Raw genomic sequence first — 18,943 nt, 5'->3', positions numbered from 1 at the left:
TTTTCTAGGTTGAGTTTGTTGATGGGTTTGTAGATGATATGTCATGCTAAACCCTTAAGCCGTCGCCACAGATTGGAATACTGCATTGTGAGCTATGGAAGCATGTTACATTAAACGGAAATCTTCTGGGCAGAGAGAGGGGTTCAATGTGATTTAGAATTGAAGGGTCACCCTTTTCTCCTGAACTCTTTCAGCACTGAGGGGCTGGTTTGATCAACCTATACCCCACCAAGAGGAGACGCGTTTCTAGAGCATTGTACACCACTGGGGAATTGCTCTGAATTCCTAAAGCTTCTTTCCTAGGTTATCCTGGGATTTAAAATGGTTGATGGAATTTAGGGTGATCTTCAGCTGTGAAATGCTTAAAAAATAAATATATATTTGTGGCTCCCAGGTGATCACAACCCCATTTCAAAAAAGACTAACCTGGGTTAACTAATTCAATATTTCTAGGGTCTTTTACTGTGTTAAAAGGTGTACATACAGTACACCCTCGCTATAAAGAACCTGTTGGGGTCCAAGCCTTTTGTTCGTTATATCAAAGGGATTGTGAATACAAGTAGAATTACACGTACCTGTTCGTCTCGTGTTTGCAGTATTCTGCCTTTGCTTTATCCTATTCGTTAAAGAATTAAAACGCAGTGCAAAAGCAAAAATCCCGAGTTGATGCTGAATTTTTATTCATATCCAATCTGACATGACTTGTTTCAAACAAAGTGCACCAAATCTTAATCCAAGATGCAAGATTTATTCCAGATGAACCCGACATGAAACGTTTGACGTGAAAAGTTCATCAGATCCTCAAGTTTCTTTTTTTTTTTTTCTTTTCTTTAATCAATTTTGCTTTGCCGCATGGCTGCTGAACAAGCCAAAAACCCATATTCACGACAGAGACATCCCTGCGTTTCTACTTTTTTCAAACGATCAATATAGTTTCCAGCTTTGTTGCAACAAAATTATTTTCGTTTCGGATGCAGCTACACAGCACGTATTATTTATTAAGACAAAAGAGTTGACTTGCAGAGGTGTCCGTGCGTACTGACCGGGATGCAGACAGTGTGTGTTTATCTTTTTTTTTTTTTTCGGGGGGGTCGTTCTAGCCGAAGGTTTGTTATAATAAAGGGCGTTATAGTGAGGGTGTACTGTACTAGTATATTATATTAAAGGTCTGCAGTTTTGAGGGGTATCTTTCTGTTCTTGTTACTATTCATAACAATATTGCAAAATGTAGAATATAAGAATATAAAAAAGCTATGAATCTGTGCAAGTTAAATCAAAAGCCAAGTTAAAACAAAATAGAATACATCAGTTAAATGTTGCTTTTTGTTTTTCAGCTTTTACCAACTATCTTCATTTGTTTTACAGCAAAAGCAGGAACCCTTGAGGGTGTCGGCATCATAAGAGTTGTTGTTATTTGGACTGTATTGGTTTTGGCTTTGGCTGTAGTATTGGGACTGCTATATATGTTCTGTATAAGAACAGGTAGGAAATAAGAGTGTGTTTTTTAATCTTGTAAATAAATATAGATAAACAAATGGGAGACAGGAAAGTCTACAGTATAGAAAAAAAAACAAAAAAAAAACAATCATAAAACAGTCCTTAGAGTTTTGTGAATATAGGGTGGTTTTAAGTATGATTTTATAATGTGTTCTTTGTTGGGATAACAAACATATTTTGTTTTAACATCTATTATTCTTATTTAGGAGAGGATTCTCAAAATGGAAGAAATCGTGGAAATGGCACACTGTAAGTAAAAGTCATCGTAGAAAAAAGATTAAGACCTTGCTCAGCAAAAGCAAATACACTCAGCTGAGATGAAGTTGTTCCCAGATTGTTAAACTTGAGGTCTTCAGAAGGGCTGGTGCTTGTCACAGTCACAGTGACATCATGAACAGGAATCAGCCAGTGCCAATGCTGAGAGAACAACTGACTGATTGACAATGAGACTGTTTAGTGATTAATTACAAATCTTTGATTGACAATGGGGGAGTTTCCATGTGCGTGCTAATTTTACTCGAGACATTGTGCTCGAGCCAAATGAAAAATGGCCCTATGCATTTCGTGTTTCCAATGGGGGAGTTTATTTTATGAGAAGACCCTCTTTTCACCCGCCGTCATGCAAATGAAGGGGAAATGAGGAGGTTGATATGCAAATTAGCCATGCGTAGCGTTCTCCCGGTGTTTTCGCAGACAGCTTGGGAAAATGTGGTTTCCATGCACAGAGAACAGGGACACGAGAGAGTCTCACCTGGAAACATGCTTTTATACAGACCTGTAATCCCACTTAGGTATTGGGAAAGTGCAGACACACACCACAAATAATATTAATAAATAAATAGATAAATAAATAAGTAAATAAGCTGCCCGCATTATCTTTACAATAACATACACCATTGCTAAGCATAAAACCACCCCTCAGCCACTTACTTTCTGTCATCATGGAACCCACAGTAACCGACCTATTGCCTTGCAATGTTTATAATGCGGTCACAAGCTCATTAACATTTGCAGGTCCAATGCTGAGAGAGCAACTGACTGATTGACAATGAGACTGTTTAGTGTTTAATTATAAATCTTTGATTTGGATAATCAGAGCACTGATGTGCTTGACTCCAGGATTATTAGCACAGGCCCACCTCAGTTAAAATACAATGACCCCCACCTGCACCAAACAGCATTGTTATTTAAAACTGTGTAGTAACTAATTCTACCTTTAAAAGGACTTCCCTTAACTCAAGACATCCGCAGCTCTGTCCATGCAGTACTAAGGGCCTTATTTTCAGAACTGGCTCACTGGATTGACAGGAAATGTATTCACTGTTTTGCTCAATGAATGTTTAATAAGTTATTTTTATTTTTAGTTCCAGAGCTTTATTATCAGAGATCTGGTCAGCATGTGCTTTAGGACAACAGTTTCTTGTTCATACTTTCCTATATTTTGTGATTGAATTTTTAGTTACAACTGATATATAGCGAGAACGTGTTTTTTCTTTTTTTTTTTTTTTTTAAACCAACATAAATGTTGATATCATGACGTATGTAATTAATATTTGCATTTTAGGTTATATACTGTGTTTTTTTTATATCCAAGGTAATACTTGTGTCTGTTTTTACAATTACTGATTCAATTTTTTTTCTTCTTAATTAATAGCTGAAGAGAGGACAGAATTAGGTAAGATATATTTATATCATTGTGACAGAGACAGAATGATTCTTGATGATAAATCTCTCTTCTGACCTGTGAAGGCTCTGCGTAAAGGGAACAGAGGGCCCTGGACTGGATGGTCTGACAATTCATTCCCAGGGTTAGGTGGAAGTCAGACATCTCGAAAGGGGGCACAGCTGCGGTACATTAAGTCATCGCTCCAGAGGGAAAGCGATGTGGCAACCGCAGATTGGAGGAGAAACGGCTGCACTCGCTAACCAAGGGGGCGTGACTGAAGGTACAAAAGGGGACGTGGCTACATGATCTGTTCCTGGTTTATGGTTAAGATAATGATGAAGGACGAGCGAAATATTACCGTGCCTAGTGTTTGTTTGTTTTGTCGGTTCTAATTGTACTGTTTGTTATTTATTAGACGGTTAACACGATCTGGAGCTGTCGCTACAGGCCCGCACTAAACCCGGACAACACTGCACCATTGTTAACAGAGAAATTGTGTTTTCACCACGAGCACGATAGCCCTCACTCTGGACAGGTGTCTGTGTGTGTTATACTGTGTTCTATTAATTACGAACTGTGTCTTATTATTTCGGGACTGCAACCCGTTGTTTTGGAACAGTGCAATACACATTGCTGTGTATTGCCTGGGATTATTCTTTGTGGTCACCAGACCAGGATATAAAACAAAACCCATTTGGATTGTGAACTTTGTCTGTCTTCTGTTTCACAGTCACATCACCACTACACCTGCACACTGCAAACCACTTTGCCACAATCATCTATCTATCTATCTATCTATCTATCTATCTCTATATATATATATATATATATATATATATATGGGCAGAGCGCCAAAGTTAGCAGGTGTCTAATCAAGATGGGTGGAGGAGTGGAGACAGTGTGAAAACAGAACACCACAAACAAAGGACTAGTTTGAAACAGTTTCTAACAGATTAGGTTAAAATGCTTAAATGTGACGCACTATAGAATGTGAGATTTGGGTGAGTTTCCACCCTTACCAGGAGGTGTGTTGAAGGTGTGTGATAGCAGGGTGGATCCATACTGATTGGAAGAGAGTATAAGAAATGGGGTGGAAATGAATCGTCAGTCAATTCTTTGATTTGACTCCATGGAGGTCTGTTATGATACAAACGTATACATCAGGGCATGCTGGGACCTGCGCGTCTTTGCTTGCTTGTATCTAATGTTTATACGATTGTATTAACATTATCTTCTTTTATACATATACTGTATTTCTTGATAACAAAAAAAAAAAATTGTCAGATTTATTTCCCTACTATATATTGTTTTAACCTCTATTCTTATTTAGCATAGGATTCTCAAAATGGAAGAAATCGTGGAAATGGCACACATAAGTAAAAGTCATCCTAGAAAAAAAGATTAAGACCTTGCTTAGCAAGAGCAAATACACTCAGCTGAGATTAAGTTGTTCCCAGATTGTTAAACTTTGAGGTCTTCAGAAGGGCTGGTGCTTGTCACAGTCACAGTGACATCATGAACAGGAGAGCAACTGACTGATTGACAATGAGACGGTTTAGTGTTTAATTATAAATCTTTTTTGGGATTTGAATAATCACAGCACTGATGTCCGTGACTCCAGAATTATTAGCACAGCAGTTAAAATACAATGACCCCCACCTGCACTAAAACAGCATTGTTATTTAAAACTGTGTAGTAACTAATTCTACCTTTTAAAAAGACTTCCCTTAACTCAAGACATCCACAGCTCTGTCCATGCAGTACTAAGGGCCTTATTTTCAGAACTGGCTCACTGGATTGAAATGAAATGTATTCACTGTTTTGCTCAGTGAATGTTTAATAAGTGATTTTTATTTTTAGTTCCAGAGCTTTATTATCTGAGATCTGATCATCATGTGCTTTAGGACAACAGTTTCTTGTTGGTACTTTTCCTATATTTTGTGATTGAATTCTTAAAGTGACCGATGATATATAGTGAGAAAGTTGAATAAATGTTGTATATTATGACAGTTTTACAAGTATAAGTTTGAATGATTTTCAATGTGTAATCACGTATGTAATTAATGTTTTAATTTTAGGTTATATACTGTGTATCTGTTTACAGCCCAGGTAATACTTGTGTCTGTTTTTACAATTACTGATTCTTTGTCTTCTTAATCAATAGCTCAAGAGATGATACCTTTAGGTGAGATATATTTATATTATCCATCTATCTATCTATCTATCTATCTATCTAATGTTGTTTATTCTGTGGCTTGGAGGCATAATCATAAGACATTAAAAAGAAAATAAACAGGTATAATAAAAAAAAAAAAATTATTATTATTATTATTACTATTAATATTATTATTATTATTATTATTATCAGGGTATTAGCTACTTTTAACCAGACCAGGATTTTGTGGTGATTCTGGTGGTTGAAATGGGGCTTGTTTGATGTGCTGTGCTGCAGGATTTCACCTGTAACAAGATTACACTGATCTGATTATGCAGAGATCTCAGCACGGAGGCTGACCCTTGTGCTGCTTTGTTACAATAAGCTGCAGAAAAAGGTGTACACTCTCAGAAAGAAGACTTCAAATTCCATATAATAACAAAGATACATTCAAGTTAATATATACATTTTAATAATATTTAAAATTGTTAAAATACAAACCATGCTAATTCTCTGGTTAATTTCCTCTAAGAGTATACAATAATAAAAAAACACCATGCAGTAACGATACATGGCAGATTGTTAGATTAACTGCAAGCTCTTGTGTAAAAACACACAGGAAGTGGATAATCAAAGAGAGAAAAACATGCGACAGTATTCTCACAAGCTGCTGTTTTACACCACCCCTATTAATATTACACGACAGAATGAACCATCACAGATTTTCATAGAATACATAGCAATTTCCATTGAACGGATTTCACTAAATGCATGTCTATTCTATTTATTTATCATAATGATAATAAAATAATAATTTCAGGCTGAAAGTCAGATTCCTAGCAGCATGTGACAGCTGCTTTTCAGTAAAATATATTTTTCTTACTCTGTTCTAATCCATATATTAGGACAGATTAGGATGAGTACCCTAAGGATTATGCTATACTTACATAAACCCATCCTCCCCTGCTTACATAAAGTATAGCACAGCAGCAGCAGCAGCATCTGCTTACAATGTGCGCTATACTGTATACGCAAATGTGTTCAATAAGCACTCATTGAAAAAGCATATTGATAAACTGATCTTTATACCAATCCTCTGTGATTTCATTTTTGTTTAAGATGTTCTAAAACTGTTTTGGTGACACTGAATTTCTTCAAGTGTTTATTAAAATCATTCGGCCAAAAGGGTTTTATTGTAAATAAAGAAAAGAAAAAACAAACATAAAAACAACAGCATATTTTTCAAGAGAGATTAGAATGAGACACACACAGGATTAGGGAATAGAAAATGTAAGCTGGACAGCAGCTTTGTTTCTTTAAGAAATGCTGCCAGACAGTCATACTTCTTCTTCATGCATGGTTTTGTGCCCTTGAGAAAATACAATCTCCGATGCCAGCATTGTGATACCGTGCTGGGTTAGCGCTAACTCACATCTACAGTTAGTCCAAACCTCCCGTTCCCCATCAAGACTCCTATTGAAGTGTTAAAGACTGAGGTTCACAGTGTCAGTCTTGAGTTTCCCACTGCTCAGGCTGTGGATCATGGCTATCATATGGGAATGCTTGTTCATTTCTTCTCTCTGGGATTTAATCACAGCCTCCTTTTCTTCTAAACGGACTTCCATCTGAGACATCTGAATCTCCAAAGACGATGCCTACGAAAGCACAGACCACCGGGAAAGAAATGAAAACACACAAATAGAAATGCACCTCTCCTTTGCAACAATGAGAACAGGAAAGTGATGCTGCATCTAAAGGTGTAGACAATCACATGTAGATACAGTATTGCTTTCAGTATAAAAGCATATTGGGGCTGACATGAAGTTACTTGGCTTGGGAATATATATCCACACATGCTGTAATCAATGTAGAGTGTGGATTGGATACTGGCATGGTAAACAAATTAAAAACAATATCTGCACATGGAGTGTATATGAATTCATGGCTATGGTCTCAGCTCCTGCAGTGCTGCATCACTCGGATATTAACACTCATTGTAATTAACCATGAGACCAGCAGCCCCCTCTACTGGTAAGGTTGAAAACATCCTGTGCCAGTACCAACATTCAGCACTCACAGTAGCTACACTATTGCACAACAGAAGTTAATCAGCTTGCTCTTTTAGAGAGAAAGGACCCCACAGTGCATGTGTTGCTTGTGCTGCCTCAACATGCAGCTCTTATTCTGACCCGCTACCTTGATACTCAGCTCTTTTCTTGCCAGCTCCGTTTTACTCAGTTCTTTCCGGAGGATCTCAATTGTTTCTTCCATTTCATCTTTTTCTTTCTCCTGCTGTTTTGTTTTTTCTTCTTGAATTCTGATTTTCTGTTGCAAGTCTTTAATGGAAAAACATAGAATTAAACTAATTCAGTGCCATTTGTATGCGTGTGTATATACATTATATATACCCTGCAGAGTCTGCTCTATTAGCTACCACTTTGATTTTTAAACCATACCAGAGGACGAAGGAAAGTTTAATAAGAGATCACTTACTTGATATTCTGCTTTCTTTTTCCTGTATCTCCCTGCTTAATTGTTTACGTTTATCTTCCATCTCTGTAAGTTGTGCCATGGTTCTAAAAGAGATTGCAAAACAAATCAAAATATACTGCAGTGTATGAGTGGTGTACTTAAAATGTATGCATATATACATATAATACAAAATCACAATTTCAATTCAGGATAGATTCAGGAAATTACATTGCTAAGAAATCAATTACGCACTATGAAAGGAGGTTTAAAATATTGGTTTGAGAACGATTCATTTTCTCTTTCAAATTGAATGACATTAACCACCCCTAAAAAAAATTTCAAAAATAATAATAATACATATATATATAAATAGAGTGTCAGGGCTTGGTTTTATACGTTTTAAACAATGTGTCTTTCCTCCATGCATATCAAAAGCAGCTCAGCAATGCCTGGAGAAGCTGCTGATGAGATGGCAGGTGACTTGTTTGGCCCGTGCTGTCGTTCCTCGTGATGAACGCTCACAATGCAACAGGACTCACTTGTCATGCTGCAGCTTAACATTCTCATTGTGCTTCTTTAGCGCCTCTGCTTGTTTGCTGAGGGAATTGTGAGAAACCTGGAGCTCCTTCAACTGCTTTTCAGATGCGTCAAGCCTGGGGACGAGGGACGGGGGACAGGGACAAGAAAATAAAATGCTTTAGTCAATGCAAGCAATTTTTAAAAGAAAGGTTTATGACATATCAGGCTATTGGGCACAGAGTCCAGCTGCAGCTACAGGCAACAGCATGGTTGTGATGCTTCACTACTTCTAGGAACCTCCTCCTAATGCCTTGTTTGTAGCAGCTCTGCACTGATGCAAGTAGGTACACCTCTGTAGGGGTATACAGTGAACTATAAACTACTTTATAAATGTGTTTACTTCATATGATCTTCTATTTCATGTCCAAATGCGTCACAGTCTTGAACCCTCTATAACCAACTTCAACTAGACTCAAAATGAACAAAACAGCTGCTTACTTCTGCACCACCTCAGTGAACGACCCCTTCAAGGACTCATGCTCTTCAGCCACTGCTTGCAGCTTCCTGTTATGATTGAAAAGCTGCTGAATGTCAGTCTTTGCACGCTCAGACTCCAACTGCTGACTCTTCAGCAGCGCACCAAGCTCTTCATTGTTCCGCTCAGCATCCTTCAGGAGTGCAGCTAACTTCCGCGCCTTATACAACAATGATAACAATATTGTAAGTAGAACATCAATAAGCGCAGACTTCATTGGATTATCTGTGTTGCCCTCCAGCATCTTACAGTGTCTGTAACAAAACCTCACTGATTGCAAGATCAGTCAGTGGTGTCTGAAGATTTTCTTCTATTGATGATTACTAAGCCAACAGACAAAGCATTCTGACTTCTGCTCATAATTAAAAAGCATAACAATAACGTTGACTGCGTAGAGAAGTAACAATTAAGTAATACTTTTATTGCAAAAATCAGACTTCTCTACTGCTTTAACTTTCCCACAATAACAGGTTCAAAAAGCGTACTTTCAAAATGATATACATGACTTGAAACACACACTAGTCCTGCAACCAGCCCTGGGTTTCAGAACTTGCTTCAATTAAGTATATTACTTACCTGATGCACGAGTTGGATGTTAAACACATTGTTTCTAGCTGAATGGGCACCTCCTGTTAGTAAAACTACAGGCAGAGAAGTGCTATCAGTTCAGAGCATGTTTACAAGGGGCCTGATTGTTCAAACTCCTGCCATCGGTCATTTCAATAAAATACCGAAACAGCCCGGACAGGGTGCAGAGCTAGTGTGAGTTTCAAGCCCTGGAAATACCAGACAGCTTCAATAAGAAGGGCAATCCTTGTGATTACTGAGCACCTGCTGACCTCTGCCTCTGCCTGTGCTCTCTGACACCGGTACTGAGCAATCAGTCTGTCTGCCTGAGCTAGAGCCAGAGCCTTCGCTTCCAGAAGATCCTGCAACCGGCCCTCCTTCGACTGAAAAACAAAGAAATACTCTGTACAATAAACGACTATCCAAAAGATAGCATGCAAAACAAATACATAAAACGGAGTCTGAAATAAATAACTCTCCTCTCTTAAGAGGGTCATTAACGAGGCGCCAGGTTTATTTTACTCATCCTCAGTGCATTTACAGAGCTTGCAAACGGCTCCCTCTTGTGGTAATATGGAGTAACAATGCAGGAAGGGTTATAGATTTAATTTTGATTTGTTTGTTTAGGTTCTGTGTTGAAGTTCAGTTTCCAAACTCTTCTGAGCTGCAGTACAAGTACAGTACAATCCCACGAACCACAACCTGTTATATAATTGCTATGTTATACACAGACATGCTTTTGGTCTAGCAGGTGAAATACTGCACACTTACAGCGAGGGCAGATATCTTCTGTTCATAAACATCCATTAATTCTGAAACCCTCACATCCTTGATTTCTTCTTTCAGCTAAAAGAATTGAGACATCACAGGAAGTTTCATTTCAGTATTTTTAATAATACAAAGCAAAGGTTTTCAAGAACAAGCGAAGCAGTTGAATGAATCCGTTACAGCCACTTAAACTGGTAATCCTTCCAAAACAATACCATATATACATATACATGACGTGTTTGAAACGGTTGATACCCAATTATCCCCTGCTGAAAAAAAGTCTGATTACGTGCTCCTGCAAATAATTTCATGCTGGTGACATCGTTCATCTAGGAAACTTACAAAACTTTACCACAGTAAAAAGCACAGCAAAGTGTAATAAGGTACAGTGAAAGCATGGTAAAAGATAGGTAAGCCTTGTAAAGCAAATTAAAAAAACATGGGAAAACTGCTACATGACTGTGGTAAAGTCTCATAAAGGGAGTCTGGACTGTTTTTAAAGAACACTGACCTCCACTCCAGCCTGCAGTTTCTCGATGAGGTTCTGGATGTTTGATCTCTGTGGGCTGTTGCTGGTATAGTGCGGTGAAGAAAATCCTTTGCCCAGCGTCGATGGCTGCTCGTGCAGCTCGTGTGCAGGGGTTCTGCTGATGGAATACTGTGCCTCTTGTAGCCTGTAAGCGTTGTTTGCAGCTATGCTTTCACCAAGCCTACAGAGGGAATCAACCAATCAATCATTCATCCACTTAATCAATTACTCAGTAATTCTGCACTGCAAAAAATCAAGGCATTTGTAAAGCATGTCATTACAACTCTTTCACTGTCAGTTACTCCACCACTGACCCTCACCTCGGTGTCAGTGCCTGTTTGCTGTACAGAGCATAATCCACATTAGTGTTTCGTGCATCTCCAGTTTCGAGGGGAGTTATCTTCTCCAGAACTACTTACAGGACTGCAGTGTGAATGAGAGCAAAGATCCAACCAAAGAGCACTTAATACAACAAGGACTGTAAGCCATCATACATTAGAGAGAGCGACAGACACGTCTGGGGGTTTAACAGACAGCTTTTGCGATCAGTTTAAACTCTTCTTCCTTGGGAGTTGCCCCCCTCTGAGGTCTCGCTGTCAAAGGCATCATAGATAGTTTAGTGGCAGTACTAGTGGACCGATTCATTCCTGCCATTTATAGGAGCTTTAGCTGGCCTACTTACTCTTGGGTTTTGAGTGGTTGGCAGGTGTAAGAGGCCACTGTAAGGGTGGATCCTCTCATCCCCCATTGAAAGAGTTAAGACCTGGTGTGGCTGAATTAGGAAGTGATTCAATCGGCATCTGATAAATAAATCCAATCCCCAAAACCTCAATACTCAAGGGCTGGGGATGATAAACAAGTGCTGGGATGAACATGGGTTTTTGATTTTCAAATATTATTTTTTAAATTTTGAACTGCTGAAAAACTAATTTGTACCATGTTACATTAAAATAAATAAATATATTTATATATATATATATATTTATATATATATATATATATATATATATATATATATATATATATATATATATATACACACACACACACACACACACACACACACAAATTACCTATTAAAGAGAGGAACACTCTGTACTGTAGAATTTGTCTTATTTATTTCAGATCTCATTTATGCATCGGTTTCCTCTGCATGATGTATTTTATATGAACGAATACCAATGCATTTCAAGCAGTGGTTTGTTTGAATATTCAAGCGTGTATCCTGGCCGGCACTATGATAAACAAGGCTATTATTTTAAACGGTTTTACAAACATTACTCACATGATGGCAGGAAAGTCTGGTAAAGGAGCTGCTTCAAACACTATCCTCAATGCAGCCTCTACACGATGCCTGAGATCTGATGTTAAAGCAAAGGACAGGGGTGTAATGAGACGCTGGTCCTAGAAAAACAGAAACAAACGATCATGTTTTATATCACAAGCTGAAAAAATAATTATTACAGCTGCCTGCTACAATGACATGAGAATCACCACGTTATGCAATATTAGAGATTTCAAAATCATGAAAACAGTAGATCAGCATAATCTTAAACCACTGTATGTAGACATGCAAGTGTGACAAACAGGTTCAGTAATATCACGGCATTCTGATCCTTTCAATAACCTCTCCGGAGTACATTTTCATCACAGCTGTATCAGCAGTGTTACCTCTTTACTGCACGGTCTGATGAAGGCAATGAAGTAGCACATTGCTAAAGTACAATGGAAGGACTGTCAGCATGGCCTGAACGTGAATCGTGCATTATACATGGACACGCACGTTTGCAAAGAAAGGGGGACAGGCATGAAAGTGGCCACTGAGGAAATCACACAATACTGATTTTACTGACATTTATAAAACAAAAATCTGTATGGAGAACCACTGCCGAGAACATACCTGTGCCTTACACAGTAATGGATTTCAAGAAAAACAACAAGCAGGTTGATAAGTACCTGAAGCATTTTGTAGAAGCTTGTTTCCATGTTTGGCACAAACTGTTTGATTTTGCTCATCAGATCTAATGTCTTCAGCACAACATCAGCACCAACCTGGCTATTGATTAAAACATAAAACTGAAAAAAAAATAGTACAGAAAAAAAACAAAAAACAACGTCTCACTGCAACAGATTAGCATTGTATCTGTTTTTGAATTGTAGCCATGTGTACTCTCAGATGATTACATTTAATTCAAGTTATGTTTCCTTAACTACATACTGTAGCTAAAGACAGTGGATCACAGCAACAGAGTGGCGAGTATACGGAACAGGTTTACCAAGCCACGGTGTTGCTGAGATCAATACACAAGGACTCGGACGAGCATTGGTGGGCATGTCATACAAAACATATTCATGGGATGCAAACAATGGGATTTAAAAACGTACCCATGGTCTGAATCAGCCACAGGATTCACAAAGCCTACGTCCATCCAACTGGATGAAAACTGGAACTCCAATTGTGATACGCAGGCTCTGGCAGTCAGCTTCTCTGAAACCTGGAATTTCAATGACTCATCTCCACAGAGCAGTAAAGGAATTAAGGAAATATCACAACACGTTTACTATTCATAAAACAGTTCTTGACTTCTTTTACTTTTAAAGATACAATTAGCATTCAGTTCAGCACAATAATTCTTTCAGCCACTGTATCTGCAGGAATATGAAACAGGTCACATTTTGTTTATTTGAAATGTACAAAAAGTGGATCTTTTTAACAGATAATGTGAAGTTAATAAAGACATCATATACTATACGTAGCGCCCTGCGTTTTTCACTTGTTTGTTAACCTGTAATTTAGTCCTACAGCCCAAAGATGTCGCTATAGCCTCCACAGTAAGCCATGTAATGAGCAATCATTAATCAATCCCATTACATTACTTTAACCATTTGAATTGCTCATCCCATTACAACAAAGTACGTATTAACAGATTAATAAACAGGACGCTGACGATGGCTACTGACATTCATTTAACCCCTTACATCCCTGTGAATACCTATAACAGGATTTTAAAAGGAAGTTTTTTTCAATATTATTTCAACTTTGTGGAAAGTTTTAACACACTTTGTTTATACTGGTATCTGTGCTGTGCAACTCTTGTGCGAGTGCTTGGTGTGTATTTATTAACTCTGCAACCTGATTATATGTTTGATGAACTCAAAGTTACAGCTTTCAACCCACTGTATCAGATCCACTAACCCCTTACCATGCAATGCAGTCAGGGAGAGCTGAGACACCCGGTGATATTGCTGCGTGCCATCTCTCAAAGCAATGCTTTTTGATTTTGCTAAAACAGCAAGTCTCGAGGTTAGCTTTTTCTTAAATGCATCAATTTCTAGAATGGCCATAATTGTCCCTCGTGATTAGGGGGTGTTTTCTAATTATGCAGAATTGAATGTGTCGATTCTTATTTATTCTTTAGATCAGTTTAGCTGGAGTGGCAACACGGACACCTGGAGGTTTAGGACTGAATTACAGGTTAATCCTGTCGTTTTGAGTCTCCTGTGAATTTCGCAGGGCCCTACCTCTATGGAAAGGATATCCAACAGGATGTCAATAGCTCTGCTTGTTCTTGCACATTTCTTTTTTGCAAGCGACTCGTCGAGTATCTGCCCTGGTGTCTGCAGCAAATCCAGAAGAACGGGCAACAGAAGATCCACAAACTGATGCATCGTACTGCAACAGGGCGAGTCAATTGCTTCCTACATTCAAATAGAAATGAAAGAAATGTTGAAATACATTCTCCCAATTGCCCAGATACAGGCACTGACGGTATGGAAACAGGTTTCGAATTTAAAAAGGCATCTTCATATTATAAAGTTAATCAAACTTTAGGCGTTCAGTTGCTGTAATTCTCCTGGGTTTTACAGTGTTGTCACACAGTTGTTCAAAACAGATTTTTGTTTCTGTAAAACTTTTAAACCATTACCATACATTTTATATGTGTTTTTGTGAAGCGCTGGGACCAGCACAGACGCAGAAACAGCAGAAATGAAGCTTTCAATAAGCTTGTACTTCACATGCTCTGGTATTGTTAGTTCCTACACTGCTTAACACACCTCCAGCATCTCCTTGAGCAGCTCCAGTGCCTGCAGAGTGGAGTTCTCGGGGCCCTCTAGTGGCAGGCTGGAGCAGTGTATCAGAGCAATGACTGGTTCCGGAGTCTTGTTGTTCTTGCCACTGCTTGGGGCTCGCACAGAGGGGGGAGTGAACAGCGCCTGGCAGAGGAGCCTACGAAGACTCGCAACGGAACAAAACGAAATCAGCAGCTCAAGAACCTGCAACAGAAAGCACGGGAACGGTTACAAACAGCAGCACTGTTGTTACTGCTTGCACCAAGTGTGTGCTCCCTTTTAGGACAGTTACTTTACATTTGTACATGACAGGACAAAAAGATCTAATTACACAAAATCAATTCACATGTTCATGCTAATGGTTGTGTACACTTTTGTCTATTACATAATGCGAGGATAAGAGGATTCCAAGGTTTTAGTGAAATAAGTCAAGAACGTCGCAGAGGAGTAAGATAGTTTGGTTAAAACAGCTATACATATACAGTGAGATCAGATTTTAAATGTTCGTTTACCTTTGCTGCAGAATCAGGGTCCTTCCCATGAAGCAGACCCAATACCTGGGAGAGGCATAAATTAAAGTGCTCATATCTGCAATAAAGAGGTTACATGATTAAAATACACTACTCACAGCTTTACTCTGTAAATATACATGAGTGGATTCAATCTAATAAAACACTAAACCTGTTTCATCTTTTTTAAACCAGTAAGAAGACAGATAAACTTTGCCCTGGTGCAAACCCCAGAAATCATGGCATTAACACCTGCAATACAGACACTATACAAGCCTGCTTCCCCTTCACTGTATCACTGCACCTGGTCAGGTAATCTGAAATCTTGGGATTCTTCAGAAGATCCACCAGAAGGTCAACCGCATATTGCCTGGTCAGCGTCCCATCTCCATTCACAATAATATTAAATATTAACTGAAAGGTTTGATGAATATTCTTTGCATGAAAAAGCTGCAATGAGAAATCACAAATATCAAAATTTGTTTTTACACTGAATAAAGATGTATTTAAATGTGTTTAAACTTTGTTTACATTGCTGCAGACAATTTAAGAGATTGTACATGGACTCTTTCTCACTAACTTTACAGAAAGACGTTCATGGCCAAGAAAGCACCACCTACCTTTTCACCAACTTCTTCATTTATAGTGAGGCTTGTTAGTATGGAAAGTGCAAACACCACCACAGTCAACCTATTGTGGGCCAAAAAAGTGATCAGGGTCCGATAGAACCCTTTGACGTTATTCTGGAACAGAGGCAATAACAAAAAAAAAAAATCAATGAATCATTTGCTGCAGGTAATAAAATGTGCATATTGGACCTCAATATGAATAAATACAGGCACGAGTTTCAGAAAGCACTTGATAAGTAATTTTACTGAATGGCTTTCACTTCCTATTTTTATTTTTTTCTTATTGATCCTAAATATCCACAACAAAAGCAACTCTTACCAAAGACTTGATATGGGCTTGAACAGACATGTTGTGCCGGCAGAGGTTTGCCATGAGTCCAAGGCATGGCATCGTTAATTCATCATCAGGAGACTGGCTACGGTGCAAACAGATAAATAAATAAACAAACAGTTACCAACACAGGTCCTCTTTACAAACTGTGTCACTTCAACACCACCCAAATCTCATCTACCAGGAAAGGAGTACTGTTAACTTCCGGCACATTAAGTGCAGATGACAACCAACTCCAGTTGCCAATTTGTGGGCAACAGGACATGCTAAGAATAGTGACATCATAAATGCTGGCAGTGTAAACTCTTCAATGCACGTTCCAGACAGTAAACAGCATATTATCTTTGGGCTTGTAAATTAATCTGATGATGCTTCATGCATTGCTACAATTTAACCTGCTAGACTTATTATTCCTACTGAATAGAAGCCTATATTTTTTTGCCAATGCTTCGGGAACAAGTAAAAACAGCAGGATGCTGTACTTACATGTGATACATGAGAAACGTTAGCAGCTCATCGATGTTCGCGCTTGAGTGAAAGACCCTTACATTGTAGGTGATTCTCTGCAAGAGCTGAATACACTGCGTGGAAAAACAAAATGACATTAAAACACAGAGCCAGCTTTCAAACACACAGCCTGTCGATTTACTAAACACAGGGACTATATAATAACAATAACAATAATAATAATAATAATAATAATCAATGCCAGTAGTCTCAGGTTGGCAGAACCTGTGGAATTCATCCTGGATCTTCTTTACAACAGCATTAATACCCACATCTGTGTCTCCGACTCACAGCCTGGCTGCAGCTGAAGCCGGGGTGGGCATGGAATGGGGAGTTTTAGTTAGCTAGCGATATAAAGGGAAAAAAATAGCACAGGATACCTGCAACACAACCGGCTCACTGGGAGTTGAGCTGTTGCAATGAATGACTGATGCCAGTGCACTGGTGAGACTGTAGCTGGTATGCAGGGCCTCTCTGGTCTCCTCCTCTGATGCTAAATTAAAAGAGGAAATGTATTGTAACAGTTTAATATTAGTGCGAAAAGTTTGCGAGTCCTTCTTGAACTTCCATACTTCCAATCCTGTTATAGGGCAGCTTTTATAGAGGAGGGAGATCAGACGTTGCAGCTTAATAAATGTGTTTTTAATAGAAAAAGCATGTAATACCTAAATGAGACAGCAGCCCAATGATTTTCAGAGTTAAGGATGTGTTGGTGTTCGGGTCTCCAGCCAGTTCAATGAGGCAGCTCAGACATTCACTTGGGAGAACTTGGTTTGATGAAAACAGTCTGGTGGATTTCAGTCCCGAAATAACCTAAAACAAATCATTAAAAAAAAAAACCTGTGTAAACCGCACCTGCAGCTCGAGAATAGCAATTCATTCAATCTGAGCTCGCCAACAACAACAAAGACAAGGACAGCCATAAAATCTGAAACAGAAATAGCATTCTGAATTCAAACTGTCAACAGCATGGCCAGCACGTCACGTAAATAATCTGGCAGAATAATTACAGTACAAAATTTAACACCGCTGTAACGCTGACACCAAAGCAGTTACAGACCGACCGGTGTTGAAAAATATAAATATAATAATAATAATAATAATCCTCACATCCAGTTGTCTCTGAAGCTGCGTTGCATTGGACACAGACTTGTTGTTCTTATACTGATTGATCGCCAGTAACAGAGACTTCAAGCACGACGTGGAATCCATTCTAGAAATGAATAACAAAGACAGTTTTCACACAAATGTTTCCAAGAATAATAAATGGTCGATATTACTACTTATAAAAAAAAAAAAAACTATAAAATAAAATAAAAATGACTTACATTTAAAGCAATTCTCATGAATAGTTTTACACCAATTCCACTAATGTTATTGATCAAATTCAACCGAAATAAACAACCGTTTCACTTCCTAACCGGAATGATAAATCCCCGCTTTGGTTTTGAAATATGGTATAGTCCACTGCAGAAATAGGAAGGGCCGAGGAAATCTGGACAATGTAAATAAGACTTTATGATGGAACACGCTTTCTAAACCAATTCAGAGAAATGTGTTTGCGTCTAAAGAACGAACATTTTGATGTAATGTGGACCATTAATCTAATAAATCAAGATCATTCAACTGTTTTCTCTTTTTCCACACCCCTCGGTTTTGCAGTTTTTCCTGTGTGACGTAATGACGCAAAGGTTGTAAGTCCGGTTTTTGAGTGATTGATGGTGGCCCAATAACGACGTAGGAAGGCGGGTTTCTGTGTCTGAATTGACCAATGATGCGGCAGTCTTTAGTTGAACGGTGTACATTGTGTCTTTGTTACACTGATAACCTTTACAGGAAACGGTATTATGTATTTTTTACACAAACAGAATTGTGATTAAGTATGTACGGATGTTTTTGCTACAGATGTCTTGTTTCATTGGATGGTAAATGAGGTGGTTGAGCTGTCATGCAATATTACTGTCCACCACTAGGTGTCTCTAGTGGCATAGTACAGCAGCTGCATTTCTGCTATCTGCTTCACCTGCAGTACCCGGCCGTGTTCACAACTGCAAGTCGAGCAGTTTTATCCAGGCCAGACACTGAGGTTGCCACTTGTGTAACAGAGCCTCCTAAAGCGTTAATGGGATTTGAAGTTTTTCTAAATTTGTATTTATTCAATTCAAAGGTGCTTCATTGGCATGACAAT

The 18,943-nt window shown here is 38.5% G+C and overlaps 1 protein-coding gene across 1 annotated transcript; it reads right to left on the bottom strand.

Annotated features, from left to right (window-relative positions):
• Nucleotides 1-5,821: 5,821 nt before the first annotated feature.
• LOC117406954 (protein CIP2A homolog) lies at nucleotides 5,822-18,427 on the bottom strand. The gene is made up of 22 exons (XM_034011430.3): nucleotides 18,084-18,427; nucleotides 17,866-17,968; nucleotides 17,421-17,568; nucleotides 17,136-17,248; nucleotides 16,735-16,829; nucleotides 16,237-16,333; nucleotides 15,909-16,031; nucleotides 15,593-15,738; nucleotides 15,292-15,367; nucleotides 14,765-14,983; nucleotides 14,248-14,407; nucleotides 13,094-13,235; nucleotides 12,665-12,764; nucleotides 11,994-12,112; nucleotides 10,691-10,889; nucleotides 10,183-10,257; nucleotides 9,684-9,794; nucleotides 8,808-9,004; nucleotides 8,330-8,443; nucleotides 7,812-7,894; nucleotides 7,515-7,654; nucleotides 5,822-6,973 (listed from the first exon to the last, which is right to left on the bottom strand). Exons 2-22 carry the CDS (start codon nucleotides 17,965-17,967, stop codon nucleotides 6,803-6,805), a joined length of 2,730 nt encoding a protein of 909 aa, XP_033867321.3. The 5' UTR covers nucleotide 17,968; nucleotides 18,084-18,427; the 3' UTR covers nucleotides 5,822-6,802.
• Nucleotides 18,428-18,943: the final 516 nt, after the last annotated feature.

Source organism: Acipenser ruthenus, chromosome 9 (assembly GCF_902713425.1).
Source record: "Acipenser ruthenus chromosome 9, fAciRut3.2 maternal haplotype, whole genome shotgun sequence".
Taxonomy (NCBI): Eukaryota; Metazoa; Chordata; class Actinopteri; order Acipenseriformes; family Acipenseridae; genus Acipenser; species Acipenser ruthenus.
The sequence above is the reverse complement of the archived record's forward strand: the minus strand, read 5'-3'. Positions and strand labels throughout refer to the sequence as shown.